The sequence below is a fragment of the Colossoma macropomum genome, unplaced genomic scaffold (genome assembly GCF_904425465.1).
Source record: "Colossoma macropomum unplaced genomic scaffold, Colossoma_macropomum, whole genome shotgun sequence".
Lineage (NCBI taxonomy): Eukaryota > Metazoa > Chordata > Actinopteri > Characiformes > Serrasalmidae > Colossoma > Colossoma macropomum.
The window spans coordinates 15,950,693-15,974,353 of record NW_023494797.1 but is presented as its reverse complement, the minus strand read 5'-3'; the positions used below and the strand labels follow the sequence as shown (position 1 = coordinate 15,974,353).

The 23,661-nt window shown below is 39.9% G+C and overlaps 1 protein-coding gene across 1 annotated transcript in view; it reads left to right on the top strand.

Moving 5' to 3' along the window:
- piezo1 (piezo-type mechanosensitive ion channel component 1) overlaps nt 1-23,399 on the top strand; it is a 134,844-nt gene extending 111,445 nt beyond the window's left edge. Inside the window, 17 exon segments of the mRNA XM_036584417.1 lie at nt 370-525; nt 3,509-3,767; nt 5,471-5,659; nt 7,114-7,373; nt 7,375-7,412; nt 9,090-9,204; nt 9,422-9,569; nt 11,454-11,668; nt 12,082-12,240; nt 14,990-15,137; nt 15,988-16,176; nt 16,513-16,605; nt 16,918-17,087; nt 17,517-17,639; nt 17,728-17,807; nt 19,598-19,775; nt 22,126-23,399. Of these exon segments, the coding sequence (XP_036440310.1) occupies nt 370-525; nt 3,509-3,767; nt 5,471-5,659; nt 7,114-7,373; nt 7,375-7,412; nt 9,090-9,204; nt 9,422-9,569; nt 11,454-11,668; nt 12,082-12,240; nt 14,990-15,137; nt 15,988-16,176; nt 16,513-16,605; nt 16,918-17,087; nt 17,517-17,639; nt 17,728-17,807; nt 19,598-19,775; nt 22,126-22,381 (2,776 nt within the window). The 3' untranslated portion in view covers nt 22,382-23,399.
- Nucleotides 23,400-23,661: the final 262 nt, after the last annotated feature.

Below are 23,661 nucleotides of genomic sequence, written 5' to 3'. Positions count from 1 at the left end.
ACACCTCAATTCTACACAATTCTACACAATTTCACACCAGTCATATCACCAAAATGTGTTTCAGCTGCAGTTTATGCAGTTTAACCAATATAAACACTTAACTTGAGCTCAGCAGCTCAGAAATTGAGCACAAGCGTTAATGAACTTGCAGCAAAGAAAGGATGTCAGGTGTCCAGTTCAAGCAGATAGGTAGGTTTAAAAGACTGAGCACCTGGGGACATTTAAATTTTGAATATTTCAAGTGTCCACGTAATGGTTTCCATTTAGAAATGGTCATCATTTAAAAACACTTCTACACTTTGTTGTGAACTGTCTTTGTGTTGGTAATGAAGCTGGATCGGCTCGTGTTTTGTACATTTCTGGCTGTAGTTCTGCTGGGCTGGAGGAAATCAGCGAGTTGGATGGTGCGCAGGGCTGCAGCAGCACCAGTCTAAGCTCCCAGCCGACTCTGCAGCTGGAGGCGGACTCACGTGCCTACCGACGCCAGCGCCGCTCCAGGACAGCCAGCGAGCTGCTCTCAGACGGGTACGACCTGCAGCCTGCACACACCTGCATACTGGTATTCTGCAGGCAGACAGTCTGAAGTCTGACCTGAACCTCTGCACAAAGATTGATTTGAAGGATTTTACTGTCCTCTCAACTGTTTAAAGACTACAGGGACATGATTTAGGAATAAAACAGTAATTCTCTGCTTTTATGACGCATGTATTCCATTCAGAAATGGATCTCACTCAAGAACATTTGGTTCTACATTTTGTTTTGAGTGATTTTTCATCGGCAGTAAATAAAACACCAGCACTCACAAGAGGGGAAAGAAGAAAAATGTCTGAGCTTTCCACTTTTTTGGCCCAATTATCAGTAAATTTCAAGATGTTTTTCAGTGTCATGGTTATAGAATTGAAGGAGCAGACACTTGGCAATACATGTTTTAGAAAAAAGAAGGAAAGATTAACAAACTCAAATCTGTTAATGAAAGAAAAAGGACATTTGCATGACATCATGAATGTCTTAAAGCGAAAGTTCAGCCAAAAATCAGATTTGCAGTTTTCCCATTTCCACAAAGGTAGTGGATCGGCCAAGACGTGTTTAGTATCAAAACGCAGGCTTCAGTATGGCTGCTACTGGAGTTTCTACCTACAGTGCTGGACAAAAAGTTTTAAAAACCTGAGAAAGTTAACAATTTAAAAAGCTATTTATTGGGCCAGTTAGCATGTTTAGAACAAATGCAAATTATAATAAAAGGTCAATGTCATGCCACACCAGATTTTTCTCACTTTTTTGTAGTTAGAGTTTAATGTAGTATGTAAAAGCTGTTTAGATTTCAACAAACCTACAGAAAACTACACTCCAAAAACAGCCTGTTTAATATTTGTTCTGCAATGTCATGAAAAACTAAATAATTCATGTATATCCTCCTCTTTAGCCTACAGCAGTTTAGCCCCGCCCATTCACGCTGAAGTTATAAGGAGGGTTTAAACTCTGAGTGCTTCTTGAATAAGGTGCAATACAGGACAGCCAATCAGAACGGAGCTCATTTACATATATCTGTCTTAGACGCAGAAACGAAAACAGCCTGTTTAATTCTAAGGGATAAAGAGAGGTTGGAAAACGGTCATGTAAAAATGAATTATTACTGGTTTTAGTTTATAAATCAATACAAACATATTAAGGGGACCTCAGGGGGGACAGTGAAATGCAAGAAAAATGTAGGATGTGCTCTTTATTAGAACCATTTCCAAACCTCTCCTCAAGTGAGCTCAGTATTGTTTTTAGTTATCGTCCAACACTTTTGCTGATCACTTTATTAAGCTAAATCAGGTCAGCTGCTGATGGATTTGAATAAATCCATGTGATGCGAAAAGGATGGCTGGGGACGTTGAGGAGAAATCTGGAACCAAGCCTGTGTTCTTCTGTTTAGGTCAAAAGATCAACTGCTTTTTGAACACAAGCAAAAACACAGTTATTACCCAGATAAATGGTTTTTAACAAGTGCTTAGGTGCCTAAGACTTTTACACAGTACTGTATCACATACTTTATTCCATATTTACAGACATCGGTGTGTCATACATTGTCAGAAAGCACATAAGCAAGTCTACTAAAGATTACTGAACAACTGGACACAGCTTGGAGCAAATGTGCAATGATTTATTGGTGGGATATAAGCTTCCATTTAGTGTTATAGTGAAGACCACTAAAGGTGAGAACAAATCAAGACTGAGACCTCTTATTGACCAGGGTATATTTTGGTTTGTCCATCTGAATTTACATGACCAAATTGTAAGGCAAATTATTCAGTAACTGCATGAAATGAATGTAAATTTTTATTTGATTTGTTTATTTTTGTTTTTGTTAAGGTTACTCTCAAATTAACAGAACATGTGTTTTATGATCACACATATTCCTATATGCTTACAATTCACTGCTGAAAGCCAAAAATCTTAGACGCTCTTTGTATTATTTTATAAAAATAATTTTTACAGAGCAGATCACTGAAGAGACGCCATCTGTTTATAGTTTATAGCCCAGATTTGTGGAAAAATGGGTCGAATTTCGGTAGAAAAAAAACAATGAGTTCAGCTTCTTTTATTATAAGGGTTTAAAATTACATCACCCATCTATTTGACTGGAAAGAAGACAGTTACTCTCATACGACCCCCACCTTTTGAATGTAGCTTATGAAATATGAAAGTTATGAAGAATATGACGAAGTGTGTTTTGGAACCACCGGTGGTCTCAAGGAGTTGAAAAGGTTAAGATTTTTACAGAATTTTAAAAAAAAAGAAGAAAGGGAAAAAAATGAAATTTGTTCGTAGTTCATTGTTCTTTCAGTATACATGACATATATTAATAAGTAATATTATATAAAAAATATAACACTCAATAATACATACCTTAAAAATATTATTAATTATTATTATTGTGTTGTACTGTTAGTCTGACTTTGCTTTGTACCTTTTGGAAGCAGATGACTGTGAGGTTCTTCTCTGTCTCTTCAAGTGAACTGAACATAAACCAAACAACATATTCCACATTTCTTATTAAAAAAAATAACAAAATAAAAAAAAACCATAGTAATAAAAACATTCCTGTCTGCTCTCAGGGGACGTTTGAATTTTGGATTCAGTGAACGTCAACAAACAAAATCTAATTAAGCCACCAGGAAAAAACCAAAAGGTCCTCAACAAGCAGGTTGTATTTAAACATATAGAGAAAGGACTGTTTTATTATGTTTGAAGGTTTTGATCAAATTCAGTAATGATCGTTATTGATTTCTCAGCTGGTCTCGAGAATCCGAGTTTCCGAAATCGAGACAAGACCAAGTCCAAATGATCTTGAGACTGACACAGTTCTTTTAGAACCACTAGTTATTTTATGGTACAAGACCAGTCTTGAGTACCACAACACTTCTTCCATTGCTTGTGAGCAGCATTAGCATTTATTTATTTATTTATTTATTTATTTAACTTCAGAGCTATCACCTTAACGTTCTCCTGTGTTCTGTTCCAGGCCTTACTGCATACAGGAGCTGGTACAGAGTCGAGAGTTCTACAGCACTCAGAATCGGCTGCTTAAGCTCCTCTTCGCTCTCTACAACGTCCTGGCCGCCCACTCGGAGCTGGTGTGTTATTTCATCATTGTGCTGAATAACGTGGTGACCGCCTCGGTCATCTCTCTGGTCCTACCCATCCTGACCTTCCTCTGGGCCATGCTGGCTGTGCCTCGGCCCTCGAAGAGCTTCTGGATGACCGCCATCGTTTACACAGAGGTGGGAGCAGATGGAGGCAGGATTGAGCTCTATTGTGCTGTGCTGTAAACAGATGTGTAGATATGGGAACTGTTTATCAGCAATTTCTGCAAAGTCAACCCACACATTTGGCTCTGGGACGTTGTTGATGCGTAGCTTGTATGTATATTTAGGTTTAAAACAAGCAACATTTATGATTTTGTTTTAATAGACATCTGTGTTTTAACAAGATCTGGAGTCCAACTTGGCTTTTTGTCTTCGTTGTAAAGGATTATATTGCTTTATCACTTTTGGCGATCTGGCGGCTGCTGCCTTTTAGCCAGTCTGAGGTCTGTGCTTCATTTGTAAGCATGGCTATGTGTCAAATCATCCATTCATTCTGTATATAGTAAATGATGAGCTCAAGAGTGGTGTTCTCTGGGCAGAATAGATCCATACTAGCACTGGGATACTCATAAAACCATAATTGATGCTTATTTTCCTGTAATCAGAACTTCCCAATAAAGATGACACTGTCACCAGTTTTAAAGTCAACATGTATCATATCAAAACATTGGACTGCTGGTCCACAGTGACATAATCAAAAAACAGAATATGTTTTACAGGCAGGGCAAAAGTCCTTACATTTTGATGGAACATTACAGGAAAATAACAATTTTGTCTTTTTTACATGATCTTACGTGACTGATGATAAATCATGCCTAATATGACCAAGGACATGAACGGATAAAGTAAAAAAAATGACCATTTGAATGTTTTCAGGTCTTTTTAACAAGATACTACCGATAATAATGATAAAGTTTCATAATCTCTCTGCAAATCACACACCAAGACAACATGTTCACATAGTTGTTCAGATAGAGGTTCAGAAAAAATTGGGATGAAGATGGTCAGAAGCGGCACTTTCGGGAAGAGAACAATGTTTTAGTAATTTTAAATTTGCGATTTTTATTAGTGCTCATTTTTAAAGCTGGTAATATGAACATGTGTGTTCCTGCTGAGGTCTATGGCTGTTTCTTCTCTAAACAACAAACACTAATGTGACTTGCGTGCTCATCACACCCCCAGCTGGAGAAACCTCAGCCTGCTAAACGGGGGTTCCAAAGCCCTGTGCAGAGGTTTTACATGTTAAAAACAAGCTGTTTTCCATTGTTATAGTGGAATTCAGCTTAAGATGCCTTTGGGAAATCATGAGGATCTGTATTTCTATATTTATACAACTTTTAATATTATTTAACAAGCTTTTTTAAGTTAAATTAGTTCTCTGATTCTGGAATTCTTGCATTTATTGCCTTCAAAGTGGCATCAGCATTATTACGTTAAATCAAAACCATAAATAAAACACCAAATTATATGTAGAAGAACCCTTTCGTACTGTTTTGGTTTCCGGCTGGGTGTATCTTGAGCTTCAGCTTTGGTTCAGTCAACAATGTTTATTCGATGCTTTTTAAATATTTTTTAGCATGTTTCAACAATACCACGATTCATTTTGTTCACTATCTTCATACCATCCCACACTTACTTCCCACATCACTTCTTTCACATGCACAGCTGAGACCTGTAGCAGAGCCACTGCAGCTTTTGGCCTTTGCTTTAGATTGGCTATTTGCATAGCACACTGTCCAGCTCAACATGTGAATCTATGGGGCTGAAAATGACTTTTTCTCAAAAGCGATTATTTTGCAAAGACCTAATGTGAGTCTGGACTTCTCCTCTCTTTTAAGGTCATGGTTGTGGTGAAGTACTTGTTCCAGTTTGGCTTCTACCCTTGGAACAGTGTACGCGTGACCAATATGAACAAGAACGATCCCTTTTTCATTCCACGGATCCTCGGCCTGGAGAAAACTGATAACTACATTCGCTACGACCTGCTGCAGCTGCTGGCTCTGTTCTTCCACCGCTCACTGCTCCAGGTATAGCACGTGCCAGTCATGAGGCCTGGCCGCTGCCAAGCATGGGAAATGAAGTTTTTATCTGATCTTAGGAATTACAAGTTATGGATTTTTGAGAGTCTTTCAAGTCACGTGGCCTAAACTCACACAGGTTTAGGTAATAACTCAAGTAGAAGTAAAAGTAACCTAAAAATAATCTGAAAATGTGTTAGATCAACTCAAAACTGGATTTGCTGAGTTCCTTATAGAACTTTTTGCCTAAAATTAAATGCTAAAGCTCAAAAATGACATGTAAGAGCAACTGTAAAGCATTCCAGGACTCAACCAACACAACAGAATGAAATTAAACCTTAAAATAGGTTTGGAAGCTCTGTGTTAATGACTAAAATGAAGCAGAGGTAAAAGTAAGTTTTTCCTCAGAAATACTGTTTGTAAGTACAAATCCATCATTTTTATTTACATACATGTTGCTGAGTGAGTTGTTATTTAAGCAATAGAACACAAGAGGGAGTGTGTTATTGTTAGCCTTCGGCTCGTGCCTGAGACCAAATCACAGCCGTGATGTTATTCACAATAACACACTCCTCGAGTGTTCTATTGCTTTTATACAACAGTTAAATAAATAAAGTAATAAATTAATAAACTGGGCTGTGAACGCGGCGATTAATATGTTTTAATGTTCGCAGTTCCTTCACCAAATTATAGTTCCTTAACAAGCAGCTTGTTGCTACGTCAGAGTAACGAACTTCGCTCAGTCGCTGCACAGCCGACATTCACCAAACGTGTAGTCTGATCTTCAGAGTCTGATCAAATCAGACTGAGCCATAAAACTGCCACAATATCAAGTTCAGCTCAGTTTTGTCATTTTTTGCCAGATCAGTATTAATGTTGTTTTGTTCCAGCCAGTCTGTAAAGCATCTTACAGCCCATTTAGTTTGGCGAATGGTGTTGGGTTCATTTCTGGCTGATTCCAGGTTGTTTAGCTGTTCTTCTGTCTCAGCTGCCGACTGAAAAGCTGCTCAGTGGTGATGACAGTTTGGGAATTTAGTGTCGTCTCATCTTCAGAGTCTGACCAAATCGGCTGTCGGTCCAATGTGATCTTAAAAGTATCCATTTTCTGTTTGTGGCAAAGTAAGAAGTAAAAACGTTCAAATGGCTGAGCGTCTCCTGTAGCTGTCAAAGTCGTTGCTTAGCAACGGCGTCTCAGCAGAGTGATGCAGTGTTTGTGAAAAAAACATGCTGTTATGGTGAAACAGCACGGTTAGAATCAGCTTTAAACCAAATATCAGCCGCCTTTACGTTGTGTGAACATGTCGTGATAAATCAACCACTATAAATGTTTTTAAATTACTTGGAGTAAAATATTGTTACATTTAAAATGTTTATATACCTTCTTCTATAAATTCATCATATTGGAGATATGGCTAAGCTTGGTTCTGGATGTGGTTTTAATAGTTTGCTTCTGTTCCCCTCAGCGCTATGGGCTGTGGGATCAGGAGGGCCCTCTGGAGGAGAAGGCCAGTCCATCCTCAGAGCAGGAGAAGGCGAAGAAGGAGGGAGAGGAGATGGACGCTAGTGTCTTTGAGCTGGATGACGAGACTCCAGGGCCTGACCAGGAGGCTCAGACACACACAGATACGCAGACAGAAACACAGACTGACCCTGAGCAGAACCAGAGTGCAGAGATAACCCCCGAACCGCCCAGTCCACACAAGGAAACAGGGCAAGAGGAAGGGCCTGCTGCGGTTCCGCAAGAAGAAACCATCAAACAAAGGTTAGTGTACTAACCCTGGTGTGGACCCTCTGCAAGACTAAGTTACCATCCCGTAGTGTTGATGCTCTAAGACCCCTCTAACCTCCTAATCCAGCTCGAGTCACAAAACATCAGGTCAAGTTGAGATTGTCTTCCCATGACCCTTTTATCAGTGTATTACAGTGAATTTAATCTAAGTGATCAATTTTCTTCTGATTGCACAGCTAATATTGCAACAGACGGGGCTTTTATGTGTATTAAGTGTTCAATAGGCCAGAAAATAGTGACCAAGATTTCTTGTTTCGTATATTTAACCTATTAGAAACCAGAGGGGAGTCCATGAGGAGAAAGCAAAGGAATAAAGCATTGTCACTCCAGACAAAGCAACAGCAAGACTACATACACCTCAATGAGAACCAGTAACACCCATCACAGTAAAGCATGTGTCCACTTACGACCGGCATAGCTTTTACCCCATTGAAGAGGACATTTACACAACAAGACCAGAAAAATAAAAGTCTAAACTGTCAATAATCCGAAACTAAACAGACGGCGAGCGTGAAGAATGTTTGTAGACCTTTATCTTACCTTTGATGACTTTTTGTGTGGGATGAAACATTTGCATTGTCATTTTAAGGAGCCTACTTAGTTATTTTAGTGAAAGAGCATCATTAAGTACCAGTTCGCGAAATACTGACGACAGTGATGCAGCAACCTTTTAACATAAGCTGACATTGTTCTCTTTATTCTTGGCTTTGAAATGGGTAGAATAAACACCCTCTACTCTGTGAGGGTCAGCTAAAGCTTGATGAAGGCGATGCCAAATAGCAATGGATATTAAAGGGGACTTCGACCAGTTTTTCAGAATTTAAGAATAATTCACTCATTAAGATGTAAACAAAGTTATTGAGAGTGGTTTGATGTGAAATACTCACTCACTGAGTTAGAACTGTTCACAGTGGTTATGATAACCAGACATCTAAAAGGTTTAACACCTTTAAAAAAACTGTTACAAAAAGCCATTACCATTAAAATGCTATTTTTTGGTTGATTTATCACTATTTTATCATCATCAACAGTACATTTAATGGTGACATATTATTTGGATGGCCCCCTATAGATGGTCTCCGGTTCCTCAAGTCATTCACAAACTTTCTGATGATATTCAGTTGATTATCAACAACGTTAGGGTTAGGGTTAGGAGTAGGGATACATTTAATAAAATCTTTCACACTGAACTTGAAGTTCATCTGCATTTAATGGATAATTAGTGAAATGTTACTTATATTATGTTGTGTGTAAGATTTACTCAGTATTTACAAAGCATCTACAGGGGACCATCCAAAAAGTGTTAACCAGAAAAAAAGACCCAGAAAACAGTTTCTCTAGGAAACAAATCAGAAAACAAATCAAATTTCATTCTCTTTAAAAATGCAGCATGGAAAAAATGCTGCTGTCCGTTTGATTGGATAGGCCTGTGATCAGTCTAGGCACATTTATAGCTGCGTGCCTGGTAAGCAAGTATGCTATTTAGTGTTACTGCGAGTATAAACACATGATTTTTCCTGATTCAGTAGGATTTTTCTCATTTAAACTAAAAGCCCTTTGGCCCACAGTGCTCATGCAAGTCGCCCTGATGGTAGATCTGGCCGTGACCCTCTGATAACACACAGTTTGCACGTCTTTCATCTATTCTAGATACCACAGCGAAAGAGACTAAGAAGAAGAAGAAGGCCAAAGCGAAGCGTGGCGAGGAAGCCAGTAAAAAGCTGAAGGCCTTTGGAGAAAAACTCAAGGGCTTTTTCATCTCTGTGTAAGTGAAACATCTCCTGGGTTTGCTCAGTGTCTGCATCACTTGACCCAGTTAGAATGCTGCTGCTACAGCACAGCTCTGATACATGATGTGAAATGATGGTATGTGATACATTCTTGAATACAGTATGCTCTCTCTCTCTCTCTCTCTCTCTCTCTCTGTCTGTCTCTCTCTCTATGTCTCTCTCTCTAACTGTAACTCTCTTCCTTTGTCTCAGAGTGAGGAACGTCTATAGGCCGCCCTACAGATTCTTCCAGAATATCCTGCATGCAGAGTATCGCGCTGCCACTGACGTGTACGCTCTGATGTTCCTCACTGATGTGGTGGATTTCATCATCATCGTGTTTGGCTTCTGGGCTTTTGGGGTGAGCACCATCAGCCTCCTTTTTTTTTTTAAATAGATTTGCAGTGTTTATCCACTGACTACAGCAGCAGCAGTCAGACTGTGATGGTCTGCTGCAGAAGGTGTGAGGATTGAATTAACCCCTTAAACCTCCATCGGCCGGTCCAGAGTTCAGTTCCTTCCTGATGATACGTAGCAGTTACTGGATAATAAGCCTTAAAGTGCCCATGTCTTATTTTCCTCTTGGTTTTTATTTATTTCTAGGAGGCCTGTTTATAACATTTGTCTTGTTTTACATACCAGAAATGGTCGTAATTCATTTTCACAAGACCACTTTCCAACCTCTCTTTATCCCTTAGAAATAAACAGGCTGTTTTTGTTACTGTGTGTTCAAGATTGATATATATAAATCAGCTCTGCTGTCCCGTAATGTGCCTCATTGAAAAAGCATTCCAGGCTGAAACCCCTTATAACTTTGGTGTAAATAGGCAGAGCTAAACTGCTGTAGGCTGAGTAGGTGAATATATGTATGTGGGTTTTGTGACAACCAAAAACAGTATGTTTTGAGACTTTAACGTTGTTTACATTCTGCATCAAATACTTTTATTAAAAAAAAAATGTAGTTTTTATTATAAGAGCCCTTTAAGATTAATAACTGACGAATAACTCTGCAGTTTAGGGGATTAAACAAAAACTTTGTGGTATCAACATTTTGAGAAAGAAACTTTTACGTTCGCAACAACTTTTCTGAAAGATATGTGAGGCTTCACCCATATATTGCATAACGTCTAAATGTTCAGAGCAGAGATGCACCGATTTAAGAATCCTTGGTCAAAACCAAAATTTTGGACACACTGGGTCGAAAACAGGTACCAAAAAAGGACAAAGCTGACAATAAATTAAAACAGTTTACATAAAATAAGCTTACTAAGCTGATTATAGTATGTAGGCTACAGTATGTGCCGCGGAATGTGCCTCGACAACGGAGAACGTCTGTCCATTCAAGACAATGAATTCCGTTATTTTTTAGTGGCTGTCGTTCGTGTTCTTTTCAAAAACTGAGGCTATGGACAGCATCAGTGTGCTCACAGGGTATTTCCTATCTGCTTCTGTTTTGCTATATTCTGTGTATCAAGCAGAAATTATATCAGCTCTTTATTGTTTAAACCGGCCTTTTAGGTTTTTTTTTTCCCCCTTACCAAATTAATATTTTGTCAGTTCTAGCAAGTGCCACATTTATTGCTTATTGCACTGCGTTTGTGTCCAGATTGAGCATTTTTCTTACTTTTCTTACTTATTTTCAGTCTAAAACTGGTGTTACTTGAAGCCATACCAGAGCCAATTTAAGGAGTGAGCCTGGCCACTTCCTCTTTCTCCAGTTATACCACAAACATGTCGTTTGTGTGTTGTTTTTTTTTTTGTGTGCTCGAAAAAGAACTTCCTTTCTGCTTCTGTTTTGCTATATTCTGCATATCAAGCAGGATGTTGTACTGTGGTGGTGTTAAATCTGTACTGCAAAAGTCTTTGACCTTTGATTCTGGGCATGATTTGTGATTAGAAATCTGTGTAAAAAGTCCCTCGAACTAACGGGGAAATAGTTCCACATGGTCAGCTTTTTACTGTTGATCTGCTGCTCAGACACACCTGTGCTATCAAAGGGAACAGACAGCGTTGTAAACGTTGTTTCTCATTTTCATTTCAGTGACAATCATTTATGAAGTGTTAGGTTTCGACACTGCGACACTATTTAATCTTTGGTTTTGTTCGGCCAAAGTTCTCTTTCGGCAGAAAAACGAGTCATTTTTGACCATTTTTCGGCTGAAGATTTTTAGTATCTGGTATTTTGGTGCGTCTTTAGTGAGATAAACAGATGCACTCTAAAGTGAATGAAACCTCTCTGCTCCAGAAACACTCAGCGGCGACCGACATCGCCTCCACTCTGTCGGAGGATCAGGTGCCCGAGGCTTTCCTGGTCATGCTCCTCATCCAGTTCAGCACCATGGTCATCGACCGAGCCCTCTACCTGCGCAAAGCCATGCTCGGAAAACTCATCTTTCAGGTCATTCTGGTATTCGGCATCCACCTGTGGATGTTCTTCATCCTGCCTGGAGTCACAGAGAGGTGAGAAGTTTACTCTTATTGTGCTATGAATCATTTAATATGCATTCTTGTGTGCTATAGTAACTACATTAGTTCTGTTGGTTGGAATAACAGTCTGGAAGAGCAGGGTTACTATATTATTTCTAAGGATTAGAATAGCATCAAGTCGACTACTGTTGCCTTGCTTTGCCGGACACCGTGCTGTCTACGATCAGAGAGCTTTTAGTTCGTGATTAATTTGTGTAATTAGACCAGACTGAATATGCTCATCATTCTCTCCAGTGTTTCTTCAGCACTTATTTAATTTTAATGTCTGTAGATGAAGCTTCAGAGGAAACTCTCTGCAACAGAGCTGGAAAAAAGGCTAATTTACTCTTTGAGCCAAAGCCACTTTAGTTTGAAAGCTAACAGTTTTCCCCCCTTTATCCTTCCAGGATGTTCAATCAGAACTTTGTGGCTCAGCTCTGGTACTTCGTCAAATGCATCTACTTCACTCTGTCGGCCTATCAGATCCGCTGTGGCTACCCCACTCGCATCCTCGGAAACTTCCTTACTAAGAAGTACAACCATCTCAACCTCTTCCTCTTCCAAGGGTGAGACTTTTTTCCTTCTTTTTTATTTAACAAAAACATTTTTTTATCCATATTCAACATCAACCATTACTAATTAGTGGCACAGTTACTTTGTATGAACCTTATACACCGATCAGGCATAACATTATGACCTCCTTGTTTCTACGCTCATTGTCCATTGTATCAGCTCCACTTACTATATAGGTGCACTTTGTAGTTCTGCAGTTACAGACTGTAGTCCATCTGTTTCTCTGCATACTTTGTTAGCCCCCTTTTACCCTGTTCTTCAGTGGTCAGGACCCCCATGGACCCTCACAGAGCAGGTACCATTTGGGTGGTGGATCATTCTCAGCACTGCAGTAACACTGACGTGGGAGTGGTGTGTTAGTGTGTGTTGCGCTGGTCTGAGTGGATCAGACACAGCAGTGCTGCTGGAGTTTTTAAACACCTCAGTGTCGCTGCTGGACTGAGAATAGTCCACCAACCAAAAATATCCAGCCAACAGCGTCCTGTGGGCAGCGTCCTGTGACCACTGATGAAGGACTAGACGATGACCAACACAAACTGTGCAGCAGCAGATGAGCTATCGTCTCTGACTTTACATCTACAAGTTAGGAGTGTCTAATAGAGTGGACAGCGAGTGGACACTGTTTGAAAACTCCAGCAGCACTGCTGTGTCTGATCCACTCAGACCAGCACAACACACACCAACACACCACCACGTCGTCAGGGTTACTGCAGTGCTGAGAATGATCCACCACCCAAATAGTACCTGCTCTGTGAGGGTCCACAAAGTATGCAGAGAAACAGATGGACTACAGTCTGTAACTGTAGAACTACAAAGTGCTCCTATATAGTAAGTGGAGCTGATAAAATGGACAATGAGCGTAGAAACAAGGAGGTGGTCATAATGTTATGCCTGATCGGTGCATGTCCTCATATAATTGAAATGGACTGACTGGCCATTAGTTTTCTATGTATCAAGTCATTAACAGTGATGATCCAGCTGCTTAATGTCAGTATATTTCCAGCTTTGAACAATTACCTTTTCCCTCAATGCAACAGATAAAAGCATTGAAACGGAATATGTAGGTAGTACTGAATCTTGACAAATTAGAGATGCTGTTCACAAATCACTTTATGCAAGTTTGAGTTCAGTCTGGAGTCTCTGATGTGCAAGTCGGAGTGAAGCTTGGGGATCAGCCCTGAGTGAGTACATGCAGTTTAGTGGCTGTCAGGCAAAGAAATAATAGAGCTTTTGTGGGGGCGAAAATGAATGGGGGTCTATGGGACAAACAAGGGATGGAAAAAAAAACACCAACAGATGAGTGCAGGTCTGAAAAACATTGAATTCATGCTCAGGAGCCTGTCCTCAGGTAGTATATGCAAAATGGTGTCTTTTGGTCAAGCAGAAGTACAGTAGATAGGCATGCCACTTTTGCACCTCATTCATTCCTATGGGGGAAAAAAATTCATAATTTAATGAAGATTGTATGAAAACCGTCCCTCGGATCAAAAAGTTGTATACAAGCGCACCATTCCCGATCAGACCAAACATTCCAGAGTTGTAACGGTGTCGATGTCTCAGAAGAAAGACAAAAATCCAGCAGAAAATGAAGAACAATATGAATTGAATAACAATAGTATTGAGTCACAAGTACAATCACTAATAAAAAGTCAGTCTTGCTCTCTTTAATTTACTCAGTGAACCTCAATCTGAAAAACTAAGAAATAAATTATATCAGCTCATTATTATTTAAAAGCTGTAACCTTTTAGCCTTGGGGCGAGTCCGCACACCATCCAAAGTACAGTCTAACCAGCCTTTTGGGGTTTTTTTCCTCTCTTATAAAATTCATATTTTGCCAGTTCTAGTTAATGCCACGTTTGTTGCTTATCACACTGCGTTTCTGTCCATCAGACTGAACGTTTTTCTTATCAAACTTGAAGCCATAACAGAACCAGTTTAAGGAGAGAGCCTGGCCACTTCCTGTTTCTCCAGTTATACCATAAACATGACTGCAGGACAGTATAAGGCTTTGTGAGCGAAATAATGAAATGTTTCTAACTATTTATGTGGGAATTTACTTCAGTCTTTGAAAGCAAACGAGAAAAATCTAAGACGACTTACGAGTGTTTTTCCATTTTCCTACAGCAAAAAAAGATTTTGGGCAGTAGGACGCTAGCATTGCACCTACTGACTGCTGATTGGTTGGTGAGCAGATCAGCTCATTCGCTCATTGAGTAATAATTTTTGCGCTCACTGAAGTCATGAATGTACAAGACACTGTTAGAAAGCGAGTTCAAAAGTCCTCAAAAACATAACAGCAGTGTTGAAATATTTTTTGCTGTTCTGTGTGCAGAAAATTTGTAAACTTCGATTTTGCACAAAAGCTCCATAGGAAACTATTTATTATGGACTCTCTCAGCAGCGCTCTCTAGTGTTTGACGAACCCTGAAGACATTAGCAGTTCTCCTCACTGTACATTCTCTGGCCAAACTGAAAAGACTGCATATGACTTGCAAATTTGACAAGTCTTATGCAGTCATTGGTTCAAAAACAAAAGGTTTATTTTACAGAGTCATGGACTGAAGTCTCCATCTCTGATTCATACTAATGGATCCATATTGAAGCCTTAATATGATCATGAGGGAGCTTTTGCCATATTTCGTCATCTGTCAAACAGCTTTGCCCAGATGTCACCCTGGAGGTAAACCGATACAGTAAAAAACGTGAAATCATAATTCCGCTGACTCTGTGTTTGCTCTCAGGTTCCGCTTGGTACCGTTTTTGGTGGAGCTTCGGGCTGTGATGGACTGGGTCTGGACTGACACCACGCTGTCTCTTTCCAACTGGATGTGTGTGGAGGACATTTATGCCAACATATTTATAATAAAGTGCAGCCGAGAGACAGAAAAGGTACTGTTCGAAATAAAGGTTCTGTTCAGGTTCATTTTTCATTCATCAAGGTACAAACAATGTAAGTGTTCCCTCAAAGGTACTACAGTGGTTTTAAGGTCCAACTGTGCACCTTAAATAAGTTTTTCCAGGTGAAAAGTACAGATTTGTTCCTTTTCATAACCGAATGTTTTAAAACAGATCAATAAAATAAAAGCCTGGAGACGAGACGGGGTGTGTGGAGTCAGCACAGCTTAGAAGATATAATTTCAGTGGATTATGGTTCAGTTATATTCCCTGACTAAAGGTACTGAGATGGTACTTGAGGGTACCACCCCAGTGAAAAGAGGGGAACTGCCCCAGTCACAGTCTCATACCTCTTTTTTGAGAGTGTAAGTGGACACACAAAGCATTTGTCAGTTGTTTATTACAGCTCACAGCTAGTGAACTGAATTCACCGCCGAACTCTGTTAAGCATTGTTTCTTACAGAATTCAGTTCATCAGCCATGTTTGTCCTCACAGCTTCTCATTATTTTTAGCTTCACGCTCTTGTGAGTCAGTCAAGCCGTGCTTATTTCAGAGTTATAGGAGAAAATTAACGAGCTGAGAGAAATGGGGCTGTTCTCCAAATCCAACTGTTTATTCCTTTTCTTCTGTCGCTACTGCTGCACTGCTCATTTGAATGCTTTCCCTACTGTAACACACCTGACTCAACTGGCCAATTAACCAGCAGTTTATGAGTCTAAAATAGGAGTTATGGAGCAGTGAAAACTCTCAAATTTGCCAAGCAATTGTACAAAGACCTCCAGGAAACAATTTTGGATAATTCTAACTTTCTCATTTTTCTGCTGTTTTAAACTCTGTATCCAGAAATATCCTCAACCGAAAGGCCAGAAAAAGAAGAAGATCGTGAAGTACGGGATGGGCGGACTCATCGTCTTCTTCCTTATCTGCATCATCTGGTTCCCACTGCTCTTCATCTCACTGGTCAGATCAGTTGTGGGTGTGGTCAACCATCCTGTGGATGTAACGGTCACAGTCAAGCTGGGAGGTTATGAGGTAACTCTGAAGCACCATGATCAGAGAACATACTTGTTAGTATTTAAATGCATGGAATTCAAAAACTCATTTACAAAAACCGCCCAGCGTTCTCTGGTCAACACCATCGTTCCAATGTTGGAAAATGTCTTTGGAAAGTTGTGGGAAAAACCGACAAGCCAAATGGACCAGCATAAATGGGAGAGAACGTTCTAGGAATTCTCAGCAGAGCCACAGACAAATATGGCACACTGATGTTTGGGCGAGTTGGTGTTTGTTGGAGAGCGGTGGTGTGTTCTGGGTAGAAAGGAGAGGATAAGGAAAACTGAAAATGTGTCTGCCTCTCTCTCTCTCCAGCCCCTGTTTACGATGAGCGTCCAGCAGCAGTCTATACAGCCGTATACGCAAGAGCAATACGTCGGCCTCACGAAGTGGTTTGGAGATAACGCAGTGAGTGCTACACTTCCTCTTTATCCTCTATACATGTATACCACTGATGACGTGTTGAGACTGTGTAGCAAACAGGAAATCCGATCACTGATTAACCAGTAGTTTGTTTCTGTTCTCTTTTTTTGGAGACAGTTAAAAGATGAAATCAAATATATAGAAAATAGACATGCAGAAAATAGACATGCAGTGAAAAACGATCTGTGAAGGTTTGGGGCTGCATGATGTAAAATAGCCTTACATTAAAACTGAACGATTTTTAGTCCATTTAAAAAGTAACTAATGTTTATTTTAATGTGTTTGTGGTTTTCACAGGTGGCAATGCAGTTCATTACACTGTACAGTTATGAGGACATCGTTACAGCCAACATCGAGGGCAGCTCAGGGTCAGTCTGGAGGATCAGCCCACCAAGCAGAGGGGAACTCATTAAGGAGCTGCTGGGCAGCGCAGACATGACCCTGCGACTGGCCTGGAACTTTCAGAGGTCAGTCTGAGAGTCAGAACTTTCTTGCTCATTCAGGATGTTTACATTTCACAATTTATGCATTTATTTTTACAATGTTTAAACAAAGTAATCAAATATCACAAGGGATTTTTATATAGTTATTGAATAATCCGACGAAAATGTAGAAGGTATAATATTTGTTTAATGCATAGTTTTGTGTTTTAGACATTTTGTGCATACTTTTTTTTTTTTTTAAATAATTCCATATATCAGTGTCCATTTCATACTGCATGAGATGCAGCATTAACTGCTTGTGTCCTCATGTTCTCTGTGGATGAATGAAGACAACACAAAGTTCATGTCATTTTTTGAAGAATTCCAAACTACAGGTTCCTTGTCTATCATACACAAATCCATATATTCGAATAACCAGCCCGTCCCAGTTATTTAAATTTCTTTGTTTCACAGGGACCTGAGTAAAGGTGGGACAGTGGAGAACACTTTTGATAAACACTCCATCAATCTGGAGCGTGGAAACCCAGTGAGGGCAGATTTGGCCTCATTGCTGGTGGGGAATCGCACAGAGCCAGTGTAAGTTCCAAAGCGTGTCCTACCATTTAAACCCTGTTTGCCACTGCGTACAGTGTGATGATCCAGCCTGTGCTCCTCTCTCCCTCAGTCTAGTGCCGCACATGTTCCCCAACTTCATCAGAGCACCAAACGGAGCCGAGGCCAAGCCGGTCAGCCAGCTGTACGAGGGTGAGGTTTATTTTAAATTAACAATAATTCACTGCAAAACAATCAGTGTCAAAAAAAAGACAAATAAAAACAAATAAAAAAGTAAAATTATCTGCCAATATGATGAGAAAATGTTACGATTTTTTAAAATAAGGAAAGCTCTTGCTGTGAAAAAAAATCTATAATGATGTAAATGTAAGTATAATAACTTACAATCAGTTAATATTTTATCGATTTAAGGCATTGTGGGTAGATTTAAATAAGACTAATTTGATCTGATGCCATCATAATCATCATTTAAAATTAGAAAAAAAACCTAGCATATGAATCTTGTTTTGACCTTGTCCTGAAATCTCGTTTGGTACAAAATGTCTTGAACTGAGAAATTTGAGCTCAATACTAGAGAAATCTTGCTTTTAAATAAGCCAAAATGTCTTTAAAACAGTCTGAATACTGTACTGTAGGCTTATAGTAAGACTCCTGAAAATACTTCTCAAAATGAGGCATGAAATGTAAAAAAAAAAAAATGCATATGATGATAATCTGCTTTATTAACTCGATAGTTGCTTATAAAGGGCAGAAACAAAATAAAACTGCTCATGTTCTGATCCCTGCAAAAAAATCTAATCTTAACAAGCCAGTAAATCTTAAAAATTACAGAACCCCTGAGGGGCCGTGGTTAAAAGTGAATGACATTGCGTTCCCTCGCAAATGTTTTGCATTACGATGCAACAACTTGCATTCACTTGCAAAAGCTGTGCTTTGCTTTAGCTCAGACATGAAGCAGCTCATTAAATTTTTACGTTGATCTTGGATTGAAATATAAAGACATAGTGACGCTTCTCAAAATCAAACATGATTCTGCTGTTAGTGACGCAAACTGAACCTGAGGTCGAGGGTCCTCGTACAGTAAAAGCTACATTTACAGAGCCTGCAGAGAACAACAGCTGAATAAACTCAGCACAGACTGGCGAAACTGAGAAAACAGCTTTTAATGTAAGCTATGCTAAAAACAAAGCTCTAATGTAGGCAGTGTCGTCGGGAACCTCTGGTCCTATGTTCGCTTGCTGTCTGACAAGCATATATTTTGCGAGGGAACGCAAAACATTTGCAAGGGAACGCATTTTTTTTGCAAGAGACACAATGTCATTAACTTTTTTTTCTTTTTTTACCACGGCCCCTTAGGGGCTCTGTAGAAAACGAACAAAACATCTTCATTTTTTTAAAGATTAAAACACCAGACTAGATTTATATGTAGAAGATTAATCAGCTTGAAAAGTTTTGAAGATGAAATCTTTTAACTTATTTTAAAATGCAGTGATTTGGAATGTTTTGAAGTTTGTAAAGCTCTGTCCAGGTTCTTTGAGTGTTCATGGTTCTATATAGAACCATTGTCTTTACTATGGAACCCTTGAGGAACCACTTTTTTAACAGTGTATCTAAATTGGGTAATACAGTTTTGGATAATTGTAGACTGAATTTATTCTACATGATTAATCTCACAAAGCTGGTCTAGTCTGTTAATCTTTAAATAAAAAAGCAGGGTCTGTTGTTAATTTACAAATTGACATTTTTGCAGTTTAATAGTTTAATAATTTAATTAAGAGCAAAGTTTACAATAATACTTTAGGCTAAAATGCTGACGCTGATCATGAACGAAAGTAAACAGGGACCAGTTTGGTTTCTGCAGATGAATCAAGTTAACTGGTCACCACTGTTTGTCTTTAGCTGTTAGCCATGTTAGCATTGTTGGCCAGGCTCCTCTTTAGCTGCTTCATCTAGATGCTGATGCTGCTGGTGTTTTGTGGTAGGAGATGAGGAGGGCTACCAGAACGTGACGCTGTCTTTGATGAGGGACGGCTCTCTGGAGTGGTGGGACATCAGCATTGCGGGCTGTAACAAGTCTTCAGTAGGCTGCAGGGTCTTACGCATGGACATCTTCAACGACAAAGTTAGCCCACCCAGTCTGGGCTTCCTGGCTGGATATGGGTACGGAATTCCACTTGTGTAGTGAAATGAACACAGAAGCTTGCCTTAAAGGGGAATTCCAACCCCTTTTTTAGAATTTGTGCATAATTCAAATCAAAGTCATTGGCTGTGTTTACATGCAGAGATTTTTGCAAATTTAATTGAATTCATTCCGATTACAGATAAAGACTGAGGTGTTTATTCTCACTCTACTCAACAATCTGATGAAAAATATCTGTTTACATGCTCGCTACAAGTAATCCGAGCCAGAATTACATGCATGCATAAAGCACCACTTAGTGTAGATGTTACCATGACAACCAGGATCACGTGAGTCCAGTCGGAGTGAGATGAGCAGCAGTGAGCAGTGCTTTTGTTTTTAATTACTTTAAAATGATGTCAGGCTCAGGAAAACGTCCTTCACATGTCCTTATTAAAGAAGGCCGAGAGGAAGACGTCGTGTTCTGAGACACATAAGCTGGACGTCCGTCTCACCGCTGTCTGTTAAAGATCAGAGCATAAACTTTGTCTCCTCTGCAGACCAGTTTCTGCTCCGCCATGTTGAACGGTATAAACTTTCACTATGACGCGACGAACAGAACGTACTTAAACTTTCCGATCGGGAATGTTATCAGAAACGGGCGTTTGCATGGTTATTATTCTTCTATTTAATGGATTATTTACAGGATTACCCACCTCACTGAATTGGATACAAATTGTATTCCAAATGGCCTCAATTGGACTAGTCTATTCCAACTGAGGTGTTTACATGGACGCATTCTATTCCGATTGAGCTATTAGTCGGATTATTAACAGATGATTAGGCTGCAAGTAAACATGGCTATTGAGTGGCTTGGTATAAAGTGGTGCATTGTAGAAAAACTTAGTAGCTCAGATTACTTCACAATAATGGCGATAGGAACCAGAGGTCGCAATGTGTACAATCAAATATAGAAGCTTTATTTACTATCCAAAAGCACCAGTGAATCTACACAAGTCTTCTGAGTTCGTTATGCAGTGTTGATGATGGTAAAACAGTGTTGAATCTAAAAAATAAAGACAATTTTTCTTTGGATACCAAATCTTACATCTTAACAATTTAATAAGCAGAAATGATTTTTAATCAGTGGAATTCCCTGTTAAGAACACTGCAGAGTTCATTTTCTTTGCACTGACATGCTTTACTGTTTTTATGATGTCATGAAAAACCAAATCATTTACATACACTGATCAGGCATAACATTATGACCACCTCCTTGTTTCTACGCTCACTGTCCATTTTATCAGCTCCACTTACTATATAGGAGCACTTTGTAGTTCTACAGTTACAGACTATAGTCCATCTGTTTCTCTGCATACTTTGTTAGCCCCCTTTTACCCTGTTCTTCAGTGGTCAGGACCCCCATGGACCCTCACAGAGCAGGTACTATTTGGGTGGTGGATCATTCTCAGCACTGCAGTAACACTGACGTGGTGGTGGTGTGTTAGTGTGTGTTGCGCTGGTCTGAGTGGATCAGACACAGCAGTGCAGCTGGAGTTTTTAAACACCTCAGCGTCACAGCTGGACTGAGAATAGTCCAAAAATATCCAGCCAACAGCGTCCTGTGGGCAGCGTCCTGTGACCACTGATGAAGGACTAGAGGATGACCAACACAAACTGTGCAGCAGCAGATGAGCTATCATCTCTGACTTTACATCTACAAGGTGGACTGACAAGGTAGAAGTGTCTAATACACTCAGACCAGCGCAACACACACTAACACACCACCACCACGTCAGTGTTACTGCAGTGCTGAGAATGATCCACCACTCAAATAGTACCTGCTCTGTGAGGGTCCGTGGGGGTCCTGACCACTGAAGAACAAGGTAAAAAGTATCCAGAGAAACAGATGGACTACAGTCTGTAACTGTAGAACTACAAAGTGCACCTATATAGTAAGTGGAGCTGATAAAATGGACAATGAGTGTAGAAACAAGGAGGTGGTCATAATGTTATGCCTGATTGGTGTATATCTGCCTACATCAGCTTAGCTCTGCCCATTTGTGGTGAGGTTAAAAGAAACGTTTCAGCCTGTTTTTTGAATGAGGCACAATACAGAGCAGCCAATCAAAACAGAGGCACTTTAAATACATCAGTCTTAAACACCCAGTAATAAGTGCTTTTGGTACATAAACCCATACAAACATCATAAGTGGACCTCAGAAGGAAAATAAAATGAATTTTATATGTAATAAAAGAACAGTTTGACCAAAATCTTAATGTGGCTAACAGTGCATAATCCATTCATGTTAGCCACGTTACCGCATTTTGGCCAGACTGTTCCGTTACAATTGATGATGAGTGTTAATTCTTCTTCTTCTCCCACTGTAGGATCATGGGGCTGTACGTGTCAGTGGTTCTGGTGATCGGTAAGTTTGTGCGAGGCTTCTTCAGCGAGATTTCGCACTCCATCATGTTCGAGGAGCTTCCGTGCGTGGACCGCATCCTCAAACTGTGCACGGACATCTTCCTCGTCCGAGAGACGGGCGAGCTGGAGCTGGAGGAGGAGCTCTACTCGAAACTCATCTTCCTGTACCGCTCCCCAGAGACCATGATCAAATGGACCAGGGAGAAGAACAAAGACTAGACTCGTATTCGTCCACCTGAACTACCTGTCCTTTTCGTAGCGTCACCTGGTGCAGGTGAGGCGCTCTTATTCAAAGTGCCTTCGTTTAGACGTGGCCTTTCTGTGGGCCCAGCTGGAACGAGTGGAGCTTCAGTGTTAACGCTCATCCGTGACGTGGCACTTGCTGAGGCTGTAACGATGTTTTATGAGCACAGAAATGAGCACATAGCGATTTCTTCTCAATGCTGCTGAGCTATGCTGACACAGTGCATGTTTGAGAGAGAGAGAGAGAGAGTGAAAGTGAAAGAGAGAGAGTAAGAGAGAGTGTTAGATGGGCTCTCTGAACCTAAAGGCTTGGGTATGCAGGGGTTTACTAGGTTTCTGTTCATTAAGGCTGAGCCATGCTTACATAATCCAGTTTCCAGCAGAGCCCCAGGCTCAAACAGCCTTATTGAGTGAATGTGACCTTATCCCAATTCTGACCTTGAATACGTTACTGTCTGGGATTTTCCTTTCAATACACTCTGAAAATGGACAAGAGGTCAGGCGGAGATTTCCTGATAGGACCTTTTACGCTCCAAAACAAACACTATTGTAATGTTATTTGATCATGTAGATGATAAACACACCAAAAAACTGTTTACAAACAAAAACACCCGACAAACGGAAAGGGTTCCTCGCACGATGCCATAGGAGAACCACTTTCCCAAAAAACCTTTCCGTGGATGATCCTTTACAGAACCATTTTCAGAAATGAGATGTTTGAGTGAGAAGCATATTTATAGGTTAAAGAACCTCCACGTAATATACAAGGTTCTAACCCTTAAACTGGTACCGAACCTTTATATTATGTGAAGGTTCATTAAGACTTTTAAACATGGCTGCCCAAAGTGGCCCGCCAGAAAGTTACCTAATGCCGTCCCCTCACTGACTGAGAGAACAGACCTATTTTGACACTATTTAATTCTTATTTTCCATCTGAAAATGTATTTTTGAAGTATTTTAGCTTCGTGGTGTAATTTTATGATATACATTTTTAGGTTTCAAAATTTGAAACCTTCTAACCTTCTTCATGTGTATACTGTTCTGTCTTTTTGGCCTTTGGCCCAACACAAACATTGCACCCCGCCCCCCGCCCCCCCTCACCCAACCCCCAAGACAAAAAAGAACACCCCGGCTTTAAAAGATCATTAACATTTCACAGATCTCCTTTCCAGACATGGTTCTTTACTGAACCAGAAGCGGTTCTTCTATGGCATCACTCATTAAGGCACCTTTATTTATTATTATTGAGCGTAATT